Source organism: Manacus candei, unplaced genomic scaffold (genome assembly GCF_025592945.1).
Source record: "Manacus candei isolate 608988 ecotype Guabito, Panama unplaced genomic scaffold, ASM2559294v1 h1tg000049l, whole genome shotgun sequence".
NCBI lineage: Eukaryota > Metazoa > Chordata > Aves > Passeriformes > Pipridae > Manacus > Manacus candei.
In genome coordinates, this window is record NW_026138097.1 from 9,971,528 (window position 1) to 9,997,138 (window position 25,611).

The window sequence follows — 25,611 nt, forward strand, 5'->3', positions numbered from 1 at the left end:
TCCCACATCACCTCCATCTCCTGAACCCATTAGTGTCTTCAGAAGCTGTTACTAATGACGTAGACTCATGAAGACAGAGGGTTACATTTAATTTGGTTTTACATTAATTTAATCTTCTACCATGTATCTATTTTATATTATAAAATATTCTTAATCAACAGTCCTGTTATCTACAGCATTTTACTTCACTTGGATAATGAAAGTTCATGATTAGACTCTTTCCATAAAACAGTAAAAAAGAGCTTCACATTCTTCTCCATTAGTAGATGATTCCCAAATACATAAATTAATGCCTCTTCTTTAAATAATTTTAAATTAAAGAAACATAAGTAAAACCTCCTATTTTTATCTTTGACTCTTACAAAAGTAAGCCACTATCACATGCTATGACCTCTGTGAATTTGTTGATTTCCTTTCCTGTAGTTTTATTGTCACAGATGGATTACAGCTGGAAGTGACCTCTGGAGATCATCTTTTCCAACCCCCTCACTCAAGCAGAGCCACTTAGAGCCAGGTCCCCATGACCATACCCAGACAGTTTTTTGATACATCCAGAACAGTACCTCCCTTGGTAAGCTGAGCCAATGCTCAGTCATCCTCCCAGTCAAAAAGTGTTTCCTGGTGTTCAGAGGGAACTTCCCATGTTTCAGGTTGTGCCTATTGCCTCTGGTCCTGTCACTGGCCACTGCTGAAAAGAATCTGCCTCCATCCTCTTTGCACCCTCTCATCAGGTATTTATGTGCATTCTTATGATCCCCCCCCAAGCCTTCTCTTCTCCAGGATGAACATCCCCAGTGTTCTCAGGTTCTTTGAGGAGAAAGGCCTCAGTCTCTTAACCATATCTGTTGGATTCTCTCCAATATGTCCATGTCTCTCTCACACTGGGGAGCCATTTTTGTTGGTTTTTTTTTTCCAATAAAACTTCAGAAATCCTGGGTTCCACTACCTTTTGGGAAATCTCTGATGGAATCGGCACTATGTATGGAATTCAACAGTCCACTTTCTCCTTTTAACTCAAATTACTTCTAGTTAGCTAGAAAGGAACCAAAATCTTTCCAAAAAATCATGCTTTTTGAAGTTTAAATGTTTCTCAGTGTGTCTATGAACCTTATTTTCTAGAATTGTATCAATGATTAAAATGCAATCTAAAAATCCATTCCGTGAAAATCATTATTTTAACAGCTGCTCTAGATTATTTATAATCTTTATATTTATATAATATTCAGTCACAACAACCTGAGTAATTATGTTATCAAAAAGCAGTAATATCTGGAGTCAGTATAAATATTACAAAGCCCATTTTTGAAAAGGGAGGGCATGCTGACCTAGGATATCATCTTACTCCCTTAAGGATAAATAAATTTCAAGAAAAAAACAGATAGGGATCTGAAATACTGTGATGTTGTAAAAATCATGAAGCATCCTCATTTCCTACACATTGTCATAAATACCATTATGTTTCTGGGAAAACAGTTTGGTTTGTTAAATAACAAACATGAATATGTTGAATGTATTTCTTCTTTGTTTGTATGGTACAGTAGGTTTTACCCAAAAAATCAAATGGCATTAGTTAAGGACAAACTTGAAAAAGTTTTGGTTGGGAGTACATAAGAGTACAGGTTTCACTTCTGAAAACATTCAAAGCAACATGACTCTCAAGGCCTTCAAGCCACAAGCTCTAGAAGCCTTAGACCACACTACACAATTTCTTGATAGTAGCTTTTTTTTTCCATTTACAATTTTGTACTGCTCTAAATCTGTTGTAGTTCAAAAACATCAAACTCCAGCATTAAAGTTACAGACAATGTCTTGTGGATTAGACACTTGTTTATATTGAAAGTACAGCCAATTAAACTAAACCTTGTAATTTAAAGCTTCATGGAACAGTAATTTTTATGGTCTGATAAGTAATGGAGACAAACTTAGGTAACCCAGAAAGACCCAGACAAATATATTTATTTAATAGCAAATGTTTACTAGTCAGGCTGCAGAAACAATACTCTTTTTCTCTCCTTCACTGCAAAGTACTAAGTGTACACACACATGAAGACAGCCAGAGAGGAATGCAATTATAAAGGACATTAAACCAGAAGATAATTTATCTGTCCTGCTGAGGAAAGTTTAGGGAAGTAAGCCAAAACATCGGAAAAGAAGAAAACACTAGAGAACTAAACAAAAGAAAGTAGACATATAACACTGAATTAAGATAGTGCAGGAGCTTTATACAATACCCTACACCCACCTACACTGGTGCAACTTAAAATGAATCCACAGAGTTCCTGACAGAAAACATCCCTGAAATTATCACTTACACAAAGCAACATGACAAAGTATAGCACTGTAAAAACTAGAGAATTTTAGCTAGAGAAGAAAGTAAGCATTAGGTTGATAAAGAACATACCAGCAGCACTTCTGCTAGCTAACATGTTTCAGGCTAGCTGCAATTATTTCAAGTGTGATGCTTACCTTTAATAGTTTCTTCCACAACTTCTACTACGCGATCTATCTGCTGAACCTAAAAAAAGTCAGAAGGCAAATATCTAAGTAGTCAACAAATGGACATACTTTTATATAAACTCTTCTTTAAAAAAGTGTGTCTTTCTGGACTAAGGGGAAGTAAAGAGTTTTGGGCCGTGTTTTTAGCCAGGTTTTTTTTCTGTGCGTCTTGGTCCATCTGCCAAAAGTAACTTTAAAACTCACCATCTAATTTAAACCAATTTTTTTCCTCAAAAATAACAAGGTCTCATAATTTTGGCAAAAATCATCAAATCACTAGACAAGAGTGACCTAAGAAAAGAGTTCAGGCCTTAACTGCTGTTCATGGTCTGTGAAAGGCAGTGGTCACCCTCAAAGAGACCCTAAGTGCTCCCTCACCCCACCCTCCACATCAAAATAGGAGATGGTAGAGAATATAACAAGAAGCTAACTAAGGATATTGTCAGGGCAGACTACAGGGGAGAAAATCAAGTAAGTACTGCAGGGGAAAGACACTGGCACATGGGAAGAAATTTAAAAGTACTGTGGTGAAGTTTAAGGGAACAAGATATTCTCCTGAACTTAATGCAGGCACTGTTTGGAAATGGAAGGAAACACCCTCATGCTTTTAATAAGACAGAATAATACTTAATGACCATGACATAGCATCTGCAGCAAAGACAACAAATTTATGTTTTAGTGTTACACTTGCCAATATTCATCCATAATGAGATAAATAATTAAATTATTTCTAATTAGATACATTAGTCTTTATTTAAAGTCAATGGTCAATATACTGTAGAGGTTTTGGTATATAGAGTAAAAGGAATCAGCATTAACATTGCAAAATTAAACATTCAGAAATTCTTGAAGTTGAGATTCTTCCTACAGCTTTCATCCAAACCACTTATTCTATGTAATGTCTACTATAAATATGTATAGATGTTTACATGCATTGAAGGAAAGCTTACTTGTCACATTTAAATTAGTTTATAATTTTCCCACAATAATCCTTTTTAAACACTGTTTCTCTAAGCTGTACATTATATGAACTAAATTTAGCATGAATTTTGCAGCCTTTTCCTTGGAGTTTTTTACTGGTTTGTTTCCAAAACAAGCAGAAAAGCACAATTGCAGAGGCTTCAAGAGCAGAACCTGGCCTGCAACAAGGAGCCTGGAACTTGGATCTCTGGTATCAAAGCCATTAAGTCTCTGTGCCCTAAACCACTGAGTTTGTCATTTTCTGTAAACATATGTCTGCTCAATCTTCTCTATTTCACATTTATTTTACAATCAGTTTAATAGAAGGTAAAAAAAAAATCTCATCTGTAGCTGGAGTCTGATCTAGGGTTCCCAACTCAAGTCAGTAGAAGTTAGTTCCTTTCCTTGTTTGGGTGTTGGATCAAGTCCATGTAGAAGTACTTTTTCTTTTTTTTTTCAACTTTTTGAAATAAAGCCTTTTTAAAACACAAATGTCTGCCACTTCAGATTTCTGAATACAGTATATTATTTTTGAATTCTAGAAATTAAATTATTGCTAACATTTGCATTTTAATAATCTTATTAAAAGATAAATATATTTAAACAATTTTCTGAAACACAAGCATTCATATTATAGACATACACATGTATATTTACATACTTGTGTACATACCCCTTTCAGATATAGCTTTAAAACTTATGACTCAAGAAACTTAACATATAGACTTTCTATTTAATGTTTTAAAAATAAACTAAAAAATGACACTTGAAAACAAAAGTGCACACACTTACAACTACAAATATAGACAGAGAACAAAGTTTGTGCCAAATACATTGCCTAAAATATTACTGCTACATATCTCAATACTAGACGGTTTAAGTTCATAATAATTTTAATCCTTTAAAATATGAGAAACCTGGTTTATAACCAAGTTTATAACCTCAGCCACCTATGATTACTTTCTATGTTGCACATCTGGGGAATTTTTGCATTGCTCTAAACCCCCTGTTAAATAAAGACAAAAAAAAAAGTCCTCGACCACTATATTGCATTTTCATTTTATTGGATAAATTAAATTATTCTCAATATGCCTGTCAAGAAGATGGTTCATGTAAGTAATTAAAATTACAGGTCTAAGAGATAATGAGATCTGCACCTAGAAATGGATGTTTGTTCTGCCTTACTTGTTATTTTCCACATTAAGTATTTTTCATCTCAAATGACTGGAAATTGTTTGCCTAAAGTCCCAAGTGGTCAAGAATAATATGTGGAATGCTTCCAGTCTGTATTGATGAAGATAAAAGTATTTAAGTAGATCTGAGGTGAATCTGGTGTGGAAAGAGGGAAGGGTTTAGTGGATTCTTATTTGGAAAAAAAGAGGGGAAAAAAGAAGAAGAAGAAAAAAAGTCAAAGTCATGGTAATTAAGTTTTCTGGGGTATACAAAGCTCTGCAGGATTCTTTTCCTCACATCTCACTATGGAAAATTCTGGAGTGGTGTCAAAGGCATCTGTAAACTCAAGTGAGACCCAATAACGTCTCCATCAGGCATCAGGAAGCCCATGAAGTTCAGAAACTTTAAGGATCTTAATGGTGTATAAAGGGAAAAGACAACATTCCTCAGTGTTTCTTTGCAGCACATCTCAATAAACCAAACCCCCAGGACTGCTGGATGTAGTCAGTGCACCACACCTGGCTCTACAGAACTTGTGAGATCCTGTTTGTAGCATAGGCAAGTACACGGTGGACTTAATGTCCATTACAAATGGGTCTCCATTAGGACTTGAATACAACAAAAGCTACTGGTCAATTGGAGCAGGTAGAACTACACAAAAAAACCCCCCACTCAACCAACCACAACTCGGGCCTGATGCAGAAATCTGGGCTGAGATTGATATAAGCCAAGAGGGCAGGCAAGGTCAATGGGATGAATGAGATGCCAAAGCAGGAAACTGACTGGTCAGAAAGCAGGGAAAAAGAGAGTTGTATCAAAGCATGAAGCCCAAGCTGAAACAAAAACCAGGAAAAATCCTTGACCCCTCCTGGTGGGATCAGAGCTTGGCCTAAGTACAGTTCAGCAATCATATGTATCCAGCCCTTATACACACAAGGAAGACATGAGGCAATCCACGCTGGGGCTGAAGCCGCAGGTCGCCACTGAACACACAATTGCAAACCATACACCTCCCAGAACACCCCAGCACTCCTCTGGGAGACAGCAGTCCTGAGCTCTCCAAGCTAAGCTCCCATAATTAGCAAAAGGAGTGTAGAAATGCACACATGGTTCATCTGTCACCAAAGAAAGTCCCCCAGTTCCCTTGTACTGTCACAATCACATTCAACAGATGACTATTAGGTGGAAGAGACCCAAAGACATGCCTGCAATGTGCAACGTCTGCAGTCTCACACTACGTGATCTGTGAGTGCTGACAGACATGGAGGTTGAGGATGGTGGTGCAAATTCTTCCAAGCTCTCAGAAAGGATCCAAGTTGCCTCAGAACCAATATTAATATCCTGGAACTGTTTTGCAGGACATGGAATCTGGGAAAAAACATAACCTCTAAGAGAGTTCCTACAAACTCAGAATACCCTTAATGGGCAATAAAGTTGCACATCTACCCTGAGATTCTGCACTCTGTATAATCAGTGAGTCTCAGATCAAACAAAGCTATTTAGAAAAGTGCATCTATGAATCTATCATAAAAGAGAAACTTTCTGAGATTCTCTTCAGGGAGGCATCAAGATCTCTGAAAAGACCCTTCATTACAATTTGGAAAGACAAAACCTCATACAAGGCTTACAGCAAAATAAATACATGTTCAGTTTAATATGTCCGCTGAAATACAGACAGAAGCATTTTTTGGGTAAAGATATTTGGACCAATCTCTCTCTGAAGTGACAGGATCAACACAAAACAGGAGAGATGGTCTTCAGATGTCCCTTAAAAGCAAAGCTGAGTAAAAAGTGCTAAACCTTATAAAAACAAACAGCTCTTTTCAGTGAAAATATTCAGTGTCTTAATGGTCTTTTCTGAGAGAGAAGTCTCTTCATGCTTCTCTCAGTGGCTGCAGTCATAAGAAAATAGAGAGTGGTCACAAAAATAAGCAATTCATGAACATCCAATGTTTTCTGGAGGAGACAGGCTGCCTTTTAATGGAATCCACTATGTAGGTATCTAAGGTACCTCAGTAAAGCTGTTTTGTTCAAGCTGCACCACCAAAGAAGTTGAGGAATGATCTGGCCCAACTATTGCAGAAAAGGTAGTAATGTGTAGGGCTTCCTAGAAGTCTATATGATGAAAGAAAAGATACTCATTTTTCTCTCCACTTAATATAGCCTAGATATAATTTCAGATGGAGTCAGCTGCAGGAAGCATATTTACACCAAAGACACACTGTCCTTTGCCAACTATCAGAATGCTTGTGCATTCTGAGTTATGCCACTGTCTGTTAAATAATGGCTATCCTGGTCTCCTCTGAAGAGGATTAAATCCTGCAAAGTGAGCATTTCAATTCCTTCAGAAAGCATCTCCTCATATCGTGATTGTACTTTACCTCAGCCAAGAGTGCCTACCAGGAGACGAAAAGTCACTGTAGGAATCTGGAAGCATCCTGACATTCAAATTAGCACTTTTATTCAAATTATCTTTTGATTCTTAGTGCAGTGGTACCTCAACATGTGTGATTCTGGAATATACCGTACTCTTTGCTGGATCCAAATCAGAAGATCACAGAATAATTCCTGGAAATGACATGCCATTTCTTGTAAGTGGTCACAAGAAATCCACATCATCTGGATGATTCTGTTGTTTCTGCTGGGGGACTGGGATTAACCTGGTAGAATCAAAAGCAAATAAAAACAAACCAGAGGCCTTGCCACTTGCTACCAGTGACTGTCTGTTTTGACCAAAAAGTCTGTGGTTTCACCCTCTGATGAGTCTCAGCTCTCAAGGCTGCTGAAACAGTTACCATCACTTGTTAAAAGTGGCAGCTGGGTCTTCATCATAACCATGACCCTCCCTCAGAGAGAATACAATTGCTGCCCAGGCCTGCTTCCTTTCCACGTGAAAGAGAATATCTTTCACTAGAAGTTGTGAAGGTTAAAGCTTCTCTGACATTGACAGGACAGTGACAACAAGAAATTACTCCTAGAGCCTCCTTCAACTGCCCTTCCCTTGGTATAGTGACTGAGTTCCCCAAAGAGGGAAATTTCTCAGGGGTAACACAAGCAACGTCTAAGCACATCAAGTATCAGAAAGATCTTGAAGAGAGTCAAGAAGGCACAAAGACCAGAAATATTTATTAGAGTAGAAATGTTTATTGAAAAAACACTGCAAAACAAAGAATCCTTAGGCAATAGTTGAGAGAAACTGAGGACAAGGTGCCCACAATAAGGAGGGAGCAGCAGCTTGTTTGCACAGCATGAGGCTACTGCTGAAGAAAGCATCACCAGCACCCAGTTGCTTAAGAATCACAGAATATTTTAGGTTGGCAGAGACCTTTCCAATCATCAAGTCCAACCATTAATCCAGCACTGCAAAGCCCACCACCATGGCAGTGAAGAAATTTTTCCTAAGATCCAGTATGAACACCCTAGGAATAAGCATATATATCTACACATAACTACTTGAAGTAAAACAATCTTTTTTCTTCTCTAGGAAAAACCCTACACATCTTTGATTCTCTGACATATCTATTCTGACATAGATAAGAAACAAAATGGTTACTACATAGATAAAATAATCAGTCTTAGGTAACCAAAACACACTATTCGTAATCATAAAGATTTTCACTCCAGTTCACCAACTCTCAGCTTCATCTCACCTTGTTTAGGCAGCTCTGTCAAATGTCAGATGATAAAAAACAACTCAGCCTACCCCCTCTCTAAAGTCAGTAAAAGGGAAATACATGGCTTCAAAAGGCACTTCAGATCTTCTAAAAATCTAAATTATTTTAGAGATAATTATCTTCATTGACCATAAAGAGAGCTGAGCAAAACAGACTCTCAAATTACAGCACTTAGGTAGCATAAATCCAGGCCTTAATACATAACTTCAAAAGGCATGTGACTAGACATGCTGACTTCAGAGGCATAACATCTGTGTTTAAAACCTTGCTGACAATAGTGACCATAGTAATGGGCAATACTCTGGTTTATGAAGGTATTTTGAGAGCAGAATCTACACAAACGTTAAAGGGAAGCAGACTAGCCCAGAGAAGCACATAAACAACTCATTTTCATTGCTAAACACTGACACAGTTGAAGGATAATGCTTATCTAAATTAATTCCTACACCTTTTGGTTCATGGGATAGTGTGTAACTGCTGTAGAAATGAATAGTTTCTATTTGCATGTCCACTTTTCAGTTTAAAAGCAGGTGCTTTGCTGACATTGTTTTCTGACTTTCCAGGTTCGAGTGTCCTATCTGATTATCAACATGGGAATTCAAAAGCCAAAGCTGACCAGCTGAGAGGTACTGATGGAGCTAGAAATTTGTATGAAATCACTCTTGGCTGTAAGTTACAGAAGAACAGTGTGCACCTGTCACCAGGCTTTCAGCATGCCTTCCAAGAAGTTCTGCCAATTCAAATCATTCAAAATAAAATTCTATCAAATTTGTCTTTCATGAAGTACACATTGGATATTTGCATTTATGCAAGGCTCCGGTTTAAGGGCAGCAGACAGGCTTGCAATCTTGAATGTAGTTTGACTTCACAAACACTGCAAGGTAGGCAAGTATCACTATCTCTGTTTTGCAAACATCACTAAAACTTGTATGAACTGAACCACAGAAATACCATACAATGTATCTTCCTCATTTATGAGACCAAAGCAGTAGAGATGTCCAGACATTTAGATTCTTGGTAAGGTCACACTGATTTTCTTTCACAATGGCGCTGTTAAAGTTCTGCTCACTGGAGGGTTTTACAAATGGAGAACTAAGGCACATTAAATTTAAAAGTGTATACCAATTACAGATGTAAAGCTTGAGAAATAAAGTGCCTGTTTTTTGTCATGCACTTAGCATTTCTTATACTGAACCATCTGTTTTACAGCAGTGCCCCTAGTGTTAGGCGCTGCTACTGGGAGTGTTCAGCACTCCCGCTACTCAGACTCCTGAGTTTAAAACTGGATATGAAAAATACATAACCTAAAGCTTGCCTTACAGAGTAGAACTGCCAGGGAAAAGGGTTATTTGGTGGTCAGGGGAATGCAAGGAGCCTTGACAGAAAGCTTTTCATGGCTATATACTTCACCTAGAAGCAGTGGCTTCAAGCTCAACTTGGTCAAAGAGCCTAGAGTAACTCTACTATGCACAGGACCTGCACCTTCTGACTTGGAGAGTAGCAGCAAAGAGGGGGTTACAGCCTTGGCAACACTGGATTGTTTTTGTGATTTTATGCAGATGAAAGAATGAACTGAAATTCTTCCCTTGGGTGATGGGTGTATGGCAGAAGATGATAGGTCTTTGATGCTACATGTGACATTGGGAAAGACGAGGAAGGAAGAAGAATTGGAGTTGATGTTCTCATGCAGGATCATTTATCTGTGGAGTTATTGTATGCCTTTAAGGGAATACACATGTGCATTAGGCCCCACGCTTTCAGTATGTACTGCAAGTTTGATGATTTCAAAGTACAGATACATGGGGCTTATGAAGCACGTTAAGACCAGTAAACTGGTCAGGGTTTCCAACACAGCATCATTTGGACATCGAATACCTTAAAACTCCAGACAAATGTCAATGAAATAAAATATCTCATCCCATTCCAATGGCTCAACTTATTACTGGGAACAAGGGTTTTGCATGTCCTTGCATGCAACTCGGGAAGCAAGGAAACACTACGACTACCTACATCCATTCACGAGTCCTAAAACATAGACTGTCAGCTACATCTTTCATTCCCCCTTGTCCCTCCTTTCCCTTTCCCAATAATCCCCTCAAAACATTCAGCACAAAGTGACATATCCTTCTTTTTGGTAACTTAAAATGAAAAGTGAGGGACAACTCTGAGATTTCTCTTTGCCATATGTGAGCTTAAGTTTGAAGTGGGTACACTGCAAACACAAAGGAGTGAGGTTTGGAAACCACCTGAGGGTAAATGGTTGTGAACCTCTGTAATGCATCATTACATGTTTCATGTACTTTTCACCTCAACCTTGGCAGGTTTATTACCACCAAGAGTTTTCCCATTTCAGAAAACAGCTCCTTCACCTTGTCATGTCAACAGCTCCTTTCACCTTGCTGCTCCCAGTTTTGTGTCATCTTATGGTTTGCCCCAGCCCACATTATTTTTAAAAAGCGGCAATACTTAAAAAACAAAACAAACAAACAAAACCAAACAAAACCAAAACAAGCAAACAAAAACCCAACCCAAACCAAACCAAAAAAAAAACCACCACAAAAGCACAGTAACATCACAAATGATAACAAGGATATGAACTTGCCCTTCCTTTATTTCTGTTCAAATCAAGCAATAAGAACAGTGGAAACTAAGTCCTGTAATTCTCAAATGCAGATCAAAACAAACCCTGACTTACTAGAATTTCTCTGGTAGTTATATTGCAACTTCCTTCTCCATTATAACAAGAGAAAAAGAAGAGCCCTCTGACACACTCTGCCTTCAGAAAGCCACCCCGAGTGAGTTATATTTGCTGGTAAATAACCACATTCTCAGACAACACTGTTTTTTAAAATAAAATATATTAAAAAGAACAGGAAAAAAAACACAAAAAATAGCAGAACTTACATAAGCAACAATAAATCATCTATATCTCTCAGCCAAGCTGAAGATGAGACCAACCTGGTATTAAAGCAAGACTTCCAAAACTGTATTCTTAATGTTTAAAATTTTAAAGTAGAATCAACATCCTACTGCCAACAGAACATTTTCTATTTCTTTATTCTGTCAAAATTGCCTTTCAAAAATATTTTGAAACAGTAAGATAACTCTTATCCTTTAAATACAGTCACCCCCTCACACACACTCTTTGCAAAATCAGAACAAAATATTAAACATACAAACCGAAAATGTTGATAATAGCTGCTCTTAGCTTTGCTTCTGTTAATAGTTATGCCTCAAGTTTAAGACCTTTCTGAGCTGAAAGATCTTTTACTTAAAGTACAGTAAGTTTTACCACAGCAACAACAGTGAGAAAACAGTGTCCTTATTGTGAAGACAACATTTCATCATTTTCAGGTCTAGTTACAAAGTACTTTGAAACACCACATTAACAACTTAAATTCCTAACAAAAATCTTTTTGTAATAAATACAAGATTACAAATATTTTTCACTAAACACTTGTTCTAGGTACCAAAATGAAGATAAAAAGGTTAATTTTCAGAAATCGCATGTTACCTAACAGGAAACTTTAAAAAAAAAAAAAAAAGGAAAGAAAAAAAATTGTTAAAAAAACCCCTCAAGCTTCAGGTCCCCCAATTTTTTCTAAGTTAAATTCATCAAAACTGAAATATCAAATTACAGTCTTGGTCAAAGGATAATGACTCATTCTTTTTTTTTCCTGTCTTCATATGTGTAGATATCACTATATTCACTAAAACAACCAATTATAGATCACATAACTATGTCGCCTCTGAGCCAAAAGGAAATTCATTCACCAATTTTTGTTTTTCCTGTCCTTCAGCACAGAGTAAGTTACACTTAATTAGTCAGTCTTGGAGATGACAGAGCACCCAGTTCTCTTGCACATATTTGTATAAAGTAAGACTTCAGAGTCAAATGGAAAGCTTGCTTCTTCCTTAAACTGTAACCATTAATGTAATTTACTCTATACCAAATAGCAGCAGCCCCTGAATCTAATTTCTGGGCCCTGAGTTAATTTGTAGAAATAAACATAGCTGAAAGTGGCAGCTGGGTAAAAAATGAGAGATACATTATTTTGAGTGACAGCAGTAATTAAAAATTGGAATAGCATGAAGTCCATCTTTATAAAGCATTGGAATAAATCAGTTAATGAAGCTATCTTTTTCCTAATTACAAACTAACTTATTTTACTTCTAAATTACTTTGAACAACTACATCTTGTATGATCTTCTAATGAAAGAGAAAGTTTCACAGAGTCACAGAATATGCCGAGTTGGAAGGGATCCACAAGGATTGAGTCCAGCTCCTGGTCTTGCACAGAACCATCGTCAAGAGTCACACCATGTGCCTGAGAGTATCATCCAAATGCTTCTTGAACTCTGTCAGGCTTGGTGCTGTGACCACTTCCCTGAGAAGCCTTTTCTAGTACCCAACCACCCTCTGGGTGAAGAACCTCTTTCTAATATCCAACCTAAACCTCTCCTGACACAATTTCAGGCCATTCCCTTAGGTTCTGTCACTGGCCACCACAGAGAAGAGATCAGTGCCTGCTCCTCCTCTTCCTCTCATGAGGAAGTTGTAACTGCAATGAGGTTTCCCCTCAGTCTCCTCTTCTCCAGGCTGAACACACTAAGTGACCTCAGCCATTCCTCATACAGCTTCCCCTCAAGGCCCTTTGCCATCTTCGTGCCCTCCTTTGGATGCTCTCTAAGAGCTTAATATCTTTCTTATATTGCTGTGACCAAAACTGCTCACAACATTCAAGGTGAGGTCATAACAGTGCACAGCAGAGTGGGACAATCCCCTCCCTTGACTGGCTGGCGATGCTTTGCCTGATGCCACCCGGCACAGGGTTGGCCCTCCTGGCTGCCAGGGCACTGCTGACTCATATTCAACTTGCCATAGACCAGGACCCCCAGGTCCCTTTCCATGTTACTGCTTTCCAGCATCTCATTCCCCAGTCTGTTCGGACATCCAGGGTTGCCCCATCCCAGGCGCAGAATCCAGCACTTTCCCTTGTTGAACTTCACATGATTGGTGGTTGCCCAGTTCTCTCATTTGTCAAGGTCTCTCTGCAGGGCCTCCCTGCCTTCGAGGGAGTCAACAGCTGCTCCCAGTTTTGTGTCATCTTCAAACTTGCTTAGTATCCCTTCCAGTCCTGCATCCAAGTCATTTATGAAGATGTTGAAGAGATGGAGGCCCTGTGAAACCCCACTAGTGAGAGGTTATCCCATTCACTATTACTGTCTGTGTTCTACCTGTGAGCCAACTGCTCACCCACTGCTTTGGAAGATTTTTGTTGTTGTTCCTATAAAATCCTAGTTTCAAGTGAAATTCATTACACTGATGTGGAAACACACTGATCTCTTTACATTTTTAACATAGAGACAAGGCTGCACAGTCATCTGCTCTGGCTTGACACAACACAGGACAGCTTCACTGTAATGTTCACACACTGACTCCACTGCTTCAACTCAAACATGCCTTTTACAACTAAAAGGCTTAAACAATTAACACTTAAAGGCTTGAACAATGAAGAATCTTTGTGAACTTATGCTTTGACTCCCAGATTTTCATTACTATTTTCATTACTATTTTACAAAGGTGATTCAAAATACAGTAGTACTGCATAAAAACACTGAAGGCACTTGACTAACTGAATGAAGTCAAAGCTCTCTGCTTACCTTTTCAAGGTAACGTTTGGTAACTGTTTAACAACCCAGTTATCAGTGGATTTAACTCTTCAGACTGCCTCAAATTTAAACAAAATAATCATTGCTATTTGCTCTTCTTAATAGTGTGAAGTAAAAAAACAACCACCAAACTCTCAGCTGTGTCCATGTAATTTATATGCTCTTGTCTCCCACACTTCATCCACTGATTTTAACAAAGGTCTTAAAGCTTGTCTTAAAGCAAATAAACTGTGATATTTTTAAGACCACAGTAATTGATATCTTATCCTGGATGAAGCCTCGAAATTTTCAGGCTACAAAGGGCACTGGAACTCAGTTCCAATAACAGCGTCCATTTCTTTCTCATGCCACAAACAAAGTAAATCACCTCAGATGAAGGAAGGTTTAAGTGTTGTATAATGCAAGAAGACTAAATGGGGGTGGGGATGGCAGAAAGCTTCTCTGCTGTTTTTTCCAAGAGAAAGGCAACGAAGTCTATATATTGACATTGACCAATTGAAAACATTTATGAAAAACTTTGGTTCTTAATTTACAAAGATACCTACCCCTATAATACTCAAGCCTTTCAGGTAGTCCTGACGAGGTTGGGCTTGTGGCACACAGCCTGCTACAACGACTTTCTTCTTCCCTTCTTGGGCTTTCCTAAAGAAGGACAAAGAGTGTGTTAATAGTTTCTGAAAATTATCATTTTCAACTTCAAAGTAGTTATATTATGCATGTGACACAGGAAAGAGCAACTGCGGTGAAAACATTTCAAAATCAGAAGCAACTTGTACGTGTTTGAACCTCAGAAACCAAACAGATCAACACATGAAAAAACTATATGAAGCTCTCAGGCTACAGCACTCACGGTTCAATTTGGGGAGTATCTACAGAGAACGTAACCACTGCATATCTTGGACAAAAATACAATCTTGAAAGTTCAGTTAACCTTTATTTGCCACAATGACAGCAGAGAAACTGGTCAAGAAATATGGGGCAGAGATATTAACCTTGATTCAAGAAAAGTTACACAGAATGCAAGGGACAGCCTATGCAGACAGGAAGCTCTAGCTCAGAACAGACCCATTTATGTAGTACCAGTCAGAGTTTACCAGTTACATCAGTCTTCTGATGTTCACTTAAAATGTTTATTTACTTTAAAATACGCAGTTACTTAGAAACATTTAAGCATATTGAGCACTTTCAAACCTTAAGTGCTTGCCTCTGGCAGAGAAGCATTTGACTGGATATTAACGTACATAACTCCTTAGCTTTGATGCTACCTTAGCATCAAGTAAGAAACCAAAACTCTAAGATTAAATGGTTAGTGTTCATTTCATTAGTAACATTTTGACTCATTTTGAATTCAACACTGAATATCAAGTCTTGGAGGTAATGGAAGCCCTGAACAGAACTAGTGGCTGTATACGAAACACTGAGATGCAGAACCTGCTTATGTTTGTTAACTTTGAAGATCATCCATTAGCACATTAACCCAACATGACTACTGCATTACAATGTGAAAAACATTAAAGAAGAGAAGCACTGAATAATTTTACCAGACTTGCTAGGTCTAACATATTACGGGGTTGCTCCAAGAACGATCTTTCACAGTTGCATGTTGTATCACAATCTCCCGACAGACTTCTGTCAAACTGGAACCTTGTAAATCCATATTTTCTCCAGCAATGTATGAACTCATGAAGTGTTTACCGTTATGCTGGAATAGGCTACGACACGTCATAACACTTTTTAGAAAAATTATCCAAAAGACACAATTACTCAGACAATTTTATACTCTTCAGCTTGGTTGAGCTGTCTCCAAGTTGAATGCACTAGAGAAAGTGATGTTCAACAAGCACACGGATGCTACATGAGTATCTGTGGTCCTCAGCAAAGGCAAGTTCAACCAAAGAAAAACAAACACCAAAACAAAACAAACAAAAAAAAACCCAAACACGAAAAACCCCAAGCTCAAAACAGACTAGTACCACACAGAGTTACGCTCCTCACAGTTTTCACTTCACACTTACGAACAAATCTATCTACAAATTATAGCTCAAAATGAAATCTCACAATATTACACAAATTGTAATAATAAAGGAGATCACAGGCCATTTTGCCAAATACCTCGTAGTGGCTGCTGCACTAAAATGAAGTATTTTAAAGGAAAAAAATAAACATCCTACACAAACACAAGTGTAAAATAACAAGAAAATGGATTATGGTTATTACCTCTATCCAATATAAATGCAGCAAATCTCTATAAAGCATCTGATTTTGTTTTAGTGGACTTTCAGGAAATCTTCAAACATCCATCATACAGAACCTCACTGGTCCTCTACTTGCATGCTAAGGTGTATAATATGACTGCAAATTTTATTTCACCTCTTTCTTACTCATATTTCTGTGGATAAACAACTACAATGAAACACTAATTTAGTATTCTTCTTAGGCATGGAACATTTCTTAGGTAGCAACATGTCTCCAAAGTCTGCAATCCCTCTTTTCTTTCAGTGGTATATATTTAAGGGTTTTGCAATACTTCAGTGAAGGTTACCTACTACATACCCATGAAAAAATAAACAAAACAAAACAAAACAAAAAAATTGTACTTCATGTATTACCTAAAAATGTCACATAGCACCATGTGACACTCCACTAACTCAAAGGATAAAAATCACTACTTATATAGTTTTACAGACTCAGCCTAGTGCCTGGAGGCAAGACAATAAGCCCTGTCTCCAGCAAACAAAGCACATGTCCCTAGGCAACTCAGCATCTGGTATAATCTGCTGCTAGCAACAGCCGTCTCCATCTACTTGAAAACCTGTGAGCACTACAGAAGAAAAAGCTTTCATTCAAGTCTTTTTATCGGAGAAAAAAAAATAAACAAAGTTTCCCCTGACACATTAAATGGCATTTTAATGTTATTTCACAGCTTTAACATTTTGCCATATCTTCTGGGACTATAACTAGACCTAGGGGGGAAAAGTTAAAATGAATATTCTTCATAATAAGCATTGCCTGCATTTAACTTTTTTAAAGTTGCACAGGTCTCTACAGAATAAAGAATTTTGTACATTGAGATTTTTTCCTTTAAAATGCAATTAAGTGGACATGCCAGAACTAAATTTTCAATCATAGCCAATTTTCATTACATCTATAATACACTATACAGTACATGAAAACCATCATAAATGAAAAACCCTTGTAAGGAAATGATGAATTTTTTTGCCTCATTTTCAAGAAACCACTTCTCAAAATATGCATTCCACTACTATATTGTCACTTCCTTTTAATATTGTTTAATAAGCCCTATTCATATTAACAAAAGTCTACAAAAATTATTCTTCAGAAATCTAGTTAGCACAAGAACTGTATTAGAAGAGCCTTTATCCCTCCAGAACATGAATAGTAATGAGAATAATACCTCATGGAATCTAGTAGGTGGCATGAATAAAAACATCTTCTCTTTTAGAACCCTTTATATTTTTCAGTTACATGAACCTTACCTTGAACTTTCAATTTAATTGATCAGGAAACATCTTTTAGAAATACACTCTTCTCTAAAAAACTACTTGCAAGATATACATCTGAATAGAAATTTAATTAGAGCAATTATTTTTTTAAGAAAGGAATTATTCAAGCTACTTCCTAAGTAAAAAAAACAAGTGAGAAACAACAGGGGCATGAAGTACTGCATACAGTAGAGGACTCATATAAGATCACAGATTATACTCCATTGCATAGAAACAGCCATTGCAACTATAATTGTACTATCAGACTTAATGGAATATGTTCAATTTATTCTGCCTGTTACAAAGCAAACTTAAAAATGTAACTAGAGAATTCCTGTCTTGCTTATGTGCACTTTCATTTATGCTGTTAGGAACCTGCTCAAACTGGAACATTCTGCTCACAATTTTACATAACATGTTGTTGCATTGATCCTCTATTTTTTAGTTTTCAAGCTCCAAGAAAATTTGGCCAGTAACATGACAAAGAAACACCTGTCATCCTCAAAAAAAGCACCCCCTAAGTGTTTGCTACATCTGTACTGTGTGTACAGCAACAGCACTGGATACCATGGCAGCCAGTGTAGGAAGCTGTTCCACTTTTTCATGACTCATACAGCTACTCAGGTTGAACCACCACAATAAAAAGTTAGGGACCTTTCCCTGAGGTTCAAATCTGAGGAAGTCAACAAAAAAGTGGAAGCAGAGAAGATGGGCCAAGTTCAACAGAAGACAATCTGTGACACTGAAAGTAATTGATAACTTGCTCTTTGCTGGAGAGACAAGAGAAGCCAGATCACCACCACTCACCTGCTCACTTCCCTTTCCATAAGCAGAGCTGCCCACTGGACACTCATAAGCTGTGAACTATTAAGTGAGTAACTCAGAGCTTTCAGAGAGCCATCACTACCACCCACCAAAGTATTCCAGCTGCACAGGAAGGCTTAGCTGGCCTCTGAAATCAAAAGCAGTCTGGTCTGCAGTGAGGCAAGCTGACTGGTCAGCATGAAACAGGCAATTTGTTAAGTGCTGCTCTAGTACCAGATATGTGAAACCAAATATTATGCCTACAATCTCAAATTTTTTTCCTCCAAAACCCATTGTTGGTAGAATTAAATCATGAAAAAGTGTATAAACAATGAGCAGAAGGTTGCTGGTAGCAAGACAGGTAACAGTCAAATACAAATAAGAGTGGAATTTTCAGCAAAAGCAATACAATAAGGGGGAATGTGCTTTACAGTGAGCTTGTTAAGCTTTGCATTGATAGTAGTTGGGAAATGTTTAAAAATAATAAGAGGAACTATTTCTAATGCTAAAGTACAGCAAGAAGTAATTTTGTTATCTGAAATGAAAAAGGAATTATTTCAACCTGAATCCAGGAGATGACAACTGACCATACTCTCAAGTAAGTTTTTATACCAATGAACTATCCCTACCAAACACAGTACTCATCTCCTCACTGTTGTACCTGCACAAACCTGGTAACTTTCACATAACATGAATAGTTAAACTGACCTGTGCAATGCATCAGAGTAGTCTATTCATGCCATTGTCAGGGCCTCCTATTACACAAAATATACAACACTCCTTATCAGGTATTTTAGAAAGGTGTGAAGCCATAAATCAACAGGACGTTTGTGTCTAGAAATGCCCAAAGAAATATTAGTATACATGAAAAAGTTCTGCTACAGCAGCTCTAGCTGAATGCAGGATTAGCTGGGTATATGAGATCAGGCTGTCAAACATTATAAAAAGTAAAACTGAGGAGATACTACTTCCCTCCAGAAATGGTGTTGTGATGTCTCTGGGGAAATTGAAATGCTATTAGGCTAAAGATGCAAGTATGTGAAAGATCTTCCAACCATCACATCTACTGAATTAACCAGCAGAAAGCCACAGGTTTTAAAGAGAGCACAACACCCCTGGAATGAAAAGATGGTGCCTGTATAGAATTTGGAATACATTGCTGAAAGTCCATAAAATCACACAGCTATTTTCTGTTTGAAAGATTACAAATTGCAACTTAAATCGTAGCTTTACAGGCTTTGAGCCAATTTAATGTCTCATTAGTATCCAAAGGCTTGCATCCCATCCTCTCTGTCTGCTGCTGCTAACTCCTACCTTTCTCCAACTTCAACCTCTCCTCTTTTTCAGTTCTGGCCATCTGGTATCTCTGTTCTGAGCTCTACAGCTCACTGGGCCTTCCAGGGCCCTGTTTAACTCACTGATATAGAAGAAACCTATTGAGCCAAGTTTGGGGGGTTTTAACCATTTTATTCCATTAAGTTAGCTCATGGGAGAAGGGCTGCAGCAGGGCCAAAATGGAGGTCAAGGGAAAGCTGTTAGGAAGGAAACAGAAAAAGAGAAGGACATGGGAACTCCTTGTTTCATCTATGGAGAGTTTGACAAGTCTTGTGAAACCTTTCAGGTCACAATATGCTGAGCAGCGTGGGTGAACAGAAAGCAAAAAGGATGTAGGAAACTCATACATGTTCTGCTTTCAAGGTTAGGGACAGCCCCACAGACAAAGGCCTGTGGGAAACCTGAGGGAAGTTCATCAACGTTACTATCAGAGCAGAACCCCTCGAGTCTACTTAGGCCTGTCAGTTCCCTTGTACACTTCCACAGCCCCCAAAGAATAACTGTAATTTGTCTGCAAGGCACATGAAAATGCAAAGTTCATTTGAGGATGCTTATGTTGATTATTGGAGTACTGAATTGCTCTTAGAGGACCAGGCTGCAGCAAAGCAACCATCTTAGTTACCATGCTGCACTCACTGAACTTGTCTCCTTTGGTAAAAACCATCAGGTAACATGCAAATACTCTGGGGGGAAAAGAAGTTGCAAGTCCTCCCCCTGACAAAAGCAAGCATGTCTTCTCTGAAAATACTTCAAAAAAGAATACTTCAAATACTTGAAAATACTTCAAAAAGAAAAAAATGCTTGCCCCATCAAACTCCAACCTGAGGTTGTAAAGATGAGCTACAAGCAACAATAAATAAATAAAAGTACAAAAATATCCTCCCCTAGCAGAGCTTTTCATAGAAGGTGAAATGTCAGCTCTGAGAATAACTTCAACACTCTCATGCTACATTCCAAATTATTCCCCAAGTTTCTGAGAGGAATGGAAACTTGTTTTCATCCAGCTACCTGGCATGCAAGTGAAGTGACTGCAGCTTTGTCTGCAAAAGGCAATCTGATTTGAAATTCTAGACCCAGTCAAATCTGTGCGCGAGTTTTACTCCAATTTTCTGTAAGCGTAACTTTATAGGCAGCAATTAAAGATGCAAGAGCTATTCCTGGGCAGTCATTACTCAAACAAATATAATATTTTAGTGGTAATGATGGTCTTTTTTTCCTGCAAAGGTTTTCAAATTAATAGTATAAAGATTTTCTGAAATTGAAAAAGCAGACCAGAATATACTAAGGAAGAAGATGAGATGAAGGAATATATCATAAATCTCACCTTCGCCCAGGGTGGTAATTTTGTAGCCTCAAGCAAGGCTGAATTGACCAACATGACAGAAAATTCCAGGATGGCCTTTGGTCAGGCTAGGCAAAACTGGTTACAGGCCAGTTCCTGTCCCTCCAGATGATTGAAAAAAGCAGATTTTAAAAAATCAATAGACCATCATTTGAAAGCAAATCTGCAAACCCCATAATTAGAAATTATCAGCCTTACAACAACAAAAAAAAGGTTTTTAAAAGTAAAGTGTACTTAATCACAACCTGCTCCTTAAAAAATTTTGTCTTGGCTGGTGGCAAACAGATTTTTACTTGTTGGTTAAAAACTATATATGTTTTAAATTATTTTTTTCCTTATTATTGGAAAGTGGGGCTTTTTCTTTTTCTGTTTATTTAAAAGATTGAGGGACCTTGTCATACAACAGAAAATACTAGAAACAGCATTTGTCCTCTCAAGACTGTTAAACAGGCTCTGTTAAGGGAGGTATCAGACCAGGTGCCAATACACCCACTCACCGGTTCAAACCTCCCCCAGCTCTAGTCAAGTGAACAGTACAGTCTGCCAGGACTTGTTAGACACTGACAAACCTTCACTGGCTAACACAGGTGACATTCATGCTTTATACAAGCTATTTGCTAAAACATTGAGAAGTAATTTCTTTCTGCAATATTTTGCAACTGTTTAGGCTCCTACCATTCTTCTACAAATTTTGGGGTTTATGACTTATTTTTAAGCACATTATTGGTAGGAACACTACTATGTTTTCTTCCTCCCTCCTTTGAGTTCTGATCTTCAGCTCTCTGCTGACAGCAGAGTATCTTGAATTTCTTTGAGGCACAGAGTAACACATATACTGAAGTTCTGCTTACTTGGTCTTGCAAACGCAGAGGCTGCTGGCAGCCACACGCCAGGGAAGTGCTGCAGGTGGCAAAAACTGGAATTGCCTTTAAAAAAAAATTTACCAGTTTTTGCATATCCTTGAAGCCTTATGTCCTTTATCACATAGATGACAAGTTGTAGTAAGGTTCTAAAAATATTTCACTTTCTTTCTACATCTCCAGTTTCACGTTAGTCTTTCTTCAGCAAGGATCTAAGAAATAACAATGGCAAGAGAGTTTTCAGAAGTAGAAATAGCTCCAAAGCTATAGAAGTAATTTTGTCCTTTTCTCTTTGCCTTCTTCCATTACCTTCCTCCAAGTGCAAGCATTTTCACATTCTTTCTACTACTTAAAAAAAACAACACTTCATTCTTCCCCTTTAAATGTGAAAATTTAATCCTATTCTGAATTTATTTTTGCATATAGAGATGAACTGTTTAAAGATATACTTGTCTCAAAACCAGAGAAAAAAAATCTCACATAAATTCACTTGGAAAGGGACATTAAACTTCTGACAGATTAAAGAAATGGAAGTCAAAATCATTACAGTGACCTTTTATATAGCCCACTCAACTATACCTCTGTTCTTTCTACACACATTCCTGTAGGAACAACAATATTCTATTGTAGTATTTGTGTCGTATGTTGCCTTTATGTTTAGTTAACTGACCATTTATTCTACTTTACCTTCCCAATCTTCCCCCTCTTAGTTCTATTCAGCCCTTTAAAAAAAAAAAGAAGTGCAGTTTAGGGCATAAAATAATGATTCTAATTAATTTGTGAAATACCACACTGCTTCTCAGGTTCAAAGTCAAGGCAGGCTTCAAGTTACACGTATGCATGGCCAATTGTTGTAATACAAAACCTTGTTGATACAATGGCTAAAAAACTAAATTAGTTTTGAATGAAAATTAAATAATCCATTTTTCCCCCCAAAGGTGTAGGATGACTCTCAGTAACAGACTACCTACAAAATTTAAAAAGGATCATCAAAAGAGGTTGCTGTTCTAGAAGCTATTATAAGTACTTTTCTAACATTTTTGGTAAGTATAACACACCAGGATTTTTTTTCCATAGGGTGAGGACAGTGAAAATCCAGAAAATGGAAGCAGAATTTACATGGATTAAACACACAGAACAGTACATGACACTGACAGTATTGTTTTATTGAGTCATCAGAATAGAAACCCCTGCAGGATTCTATGGTGTGTCTGACACGGAACATTGTGATAAAAAGTCAAGGATAACAAAGGAGCTAACAGCCAACTCATTTTCTCTTGGACTCCTCCAGGGCAGCTGAGAAAGAAAACCACAGACCTGAGGGGCAGCCAAAATTCTGACCATCAAGGCTTTTTGTTACTCAGAAATAGGTGGCTACTACTACATGAAAAAAAGGAAAAATAACTTCTTAAGAACCACTAAATGTAGTTTTCATCTTATGTGCACAGAAGACTGTCAGAAGTTACCCAACAAAAAAGAGGAAACAAAATTCAACAAAATAATTTTTCAAAACAGTAAGTCGCATATACTTTTTCCCTTATGGAAATACTTTGTGAGCAGCCACACTGTGCCTAGTTTTTGTCAGGAAATATGAAACAGATAAGGTGTCTAGCACAGTGTGATGAAACAGAAACAAGTGACGAAGAACAGAGTAGAAAGAAAAAAAAAAGAGGTTTAGGTCCTAAATACTGGAACCTTTATTCTGTCCAAATTGCATTGTATCACATTTTTATTAACCTCTGTTTGCTTGTTTTAATTAAATTCTTCCAATAAAGACCAGTAAGCTCTTCCTAATCTAAAGATATGAGAACTGATCATAATATCTGAATAGCAATAGAAGTAACAAACTATATAAACTATATAGTATTCTGTCTCTTATCCTCTCCGTTCAACCTCATTTTTATAAAATCAAGGAAAGGTAGATTGGAAAAGACTTCTAGAGGCCACCTGGCCTAACCTCCCGCTCACAAGTGGACTCCTGGTAACACCATTACCCAGTCAAGTCTGGGAAACTTGCTGTCAGTTGTGTCTTCCTGGTCAAATCAAGAAGAACTTGGTTCCATAATCTTTGCAACTGTCTTTCAAGCATTTACAGAATAGTATTAGATTATTCACTAGATTCCTACGTGCCAAACTCATGACAGCCTGTCCGTTTCAGTAGTTCTCCAATGGACCTGCTCCAATCTCTTTGCATCCCTCAACTGCCTCTGCTACACTAAAAACACAGTAATCCAGGTGAAGCCCCACCAAGTAAAGAGTAATAAATGCCTTCCCTCAATCTCCTGCTCATGCATTACTTTTTCCACAACTGAGTCCAATTCATGAGAGTTGGTTCACATTTCTTGGTCTTCACCATACATCTCAAATCTTTGCAACAGGCTACTTAGCCATCAGCCTTATCTCAGGAGATTATGAACCTACAACAACTAACTCTTCATTGATATCTTTAATTTCTCATTGTTTCATACCACATCTAAAAGAATGGTAAAGGTCTAAACAATTCTCCATGGACTACATTTTGACATATGCATTTGCTTGTATGGTTTCTTTTTTTTTTTTAAAAAAAAAAGGTTTCTGTGTTGGTAAAACATCTTAGTGCTTTCCAAACTCACACAAATTCACCACAGTTCCTGAAAGCAACAAACTCCTACACCGCTTTAACTTGATGCTTTAGAAGAGCATTGCACTACACAATACAATACAAACTGAACAGATATTACTACTCTATTTCCTTAGACTGAAGCTGAGTCTGTGTTTCTGAAGTCTGAGTGTGCTTCTGAAGAAAAATGATTTTTTTCTTTTTCTATTCAGGCATTTTTAATCACACTATCAAAAACAAAACAAAAATTCCTGGGTGACTTGAACGATGACTGCACTATGCTTTTGGCTGTACATGGCTGAAAAAATTCTCCACTCAGTTGTTGTCACTGATGCTTATGCAGGGGAAGAGAGAAGAAGCTATTAGAAAGCAGGAAGCTCAAAAGCGCATCAAGCAGTGTAAGATGGCTTTAGTGCACTCCCACTGTGAGGTGGGACTGATCAGAGTACCTACATCTGCTCATTGCTAACAATTTATGCAGCATGCTTCCTTCCATCCTGGCTTAGGCTTTTTGATATGTATGGTTGGGAGACCATTTGCAGGGGGGTTGCTGAGAGAATGAAGAGAATGAGATGAGTCCTAGAAGTAGCTCAGAGAAATTACCAGTTTAGACATCTAAATCTAGTTCAAAATATATTATTTAAAGAGCTAAAAATTGTAACTTCTATCAGAGTTGAAGGGGTAATTTCTCTAAGTATATTAGCTTGCCTAAGAATGTTTCCTAAAATAACCAAGATATTATTCTAGTACTTTTCACAATAGATGATATTGTACAAGTTTAATACACTGCCAGGCATTTCATAAGGATAGTAATAAATGCATGGGTTCATGAAAGTTTTAGGTCACGTGCATATCTGAAAGGACAGAACAATTTAAAGGATTCTAAGAAAAAAAGTTAGTTTATGTCTTAATTTCTAACAAACAGCAATCCAGTGTGGATTGAATATAAATATAGGCACATGATGACAACTACTCTACTCCCAAGGCTCTATGTCCTTTTTTTTTCCTCCAAATTTCCCATAAACTTTAATTCTAACAGATTCATACCACCATTTTTATAGCATCCCTTTACCTGTACATAGACATAGATGAAATATTCTATTTTTGAAGAATAGGCAGGCTCTAACACTGCACAGCACTAAGTATGCAGCATATAACCAGCAGTAGTAAGTATTTGAGCATAGTAAATCAC

General features: G+C 37.5%; 1 protein-coding gene across 1 annotated transcript in view; it reads right to left on the reverse strand.

The window, feature by feature from the left end:
* The window catches only part of CDKAL1 (CDK5 regulatory subunit associated protein 1 like 1), a 406,851-nt gene that overhangs the window by 266,159 nt on the left and 115,081 nt on the right, over positions 1-25,611 (reverse strand). The window contains exons 6-7 of the mRNA XM_051799198.1: positions 14,522-14,618; positions 2,467-2,515 (exon numbers count right to left, since the gene is read on the reverse strand). Of these exons, the coding sequence (XP_051655158.1) occupies positions 2,467-2,515; positions 14,522-14,618 (146 nt within the window). The remainder of the gene's footprint in view (positions 1-2,466; positions 2,516-14,521; positions 14,619-25,611) is intronic.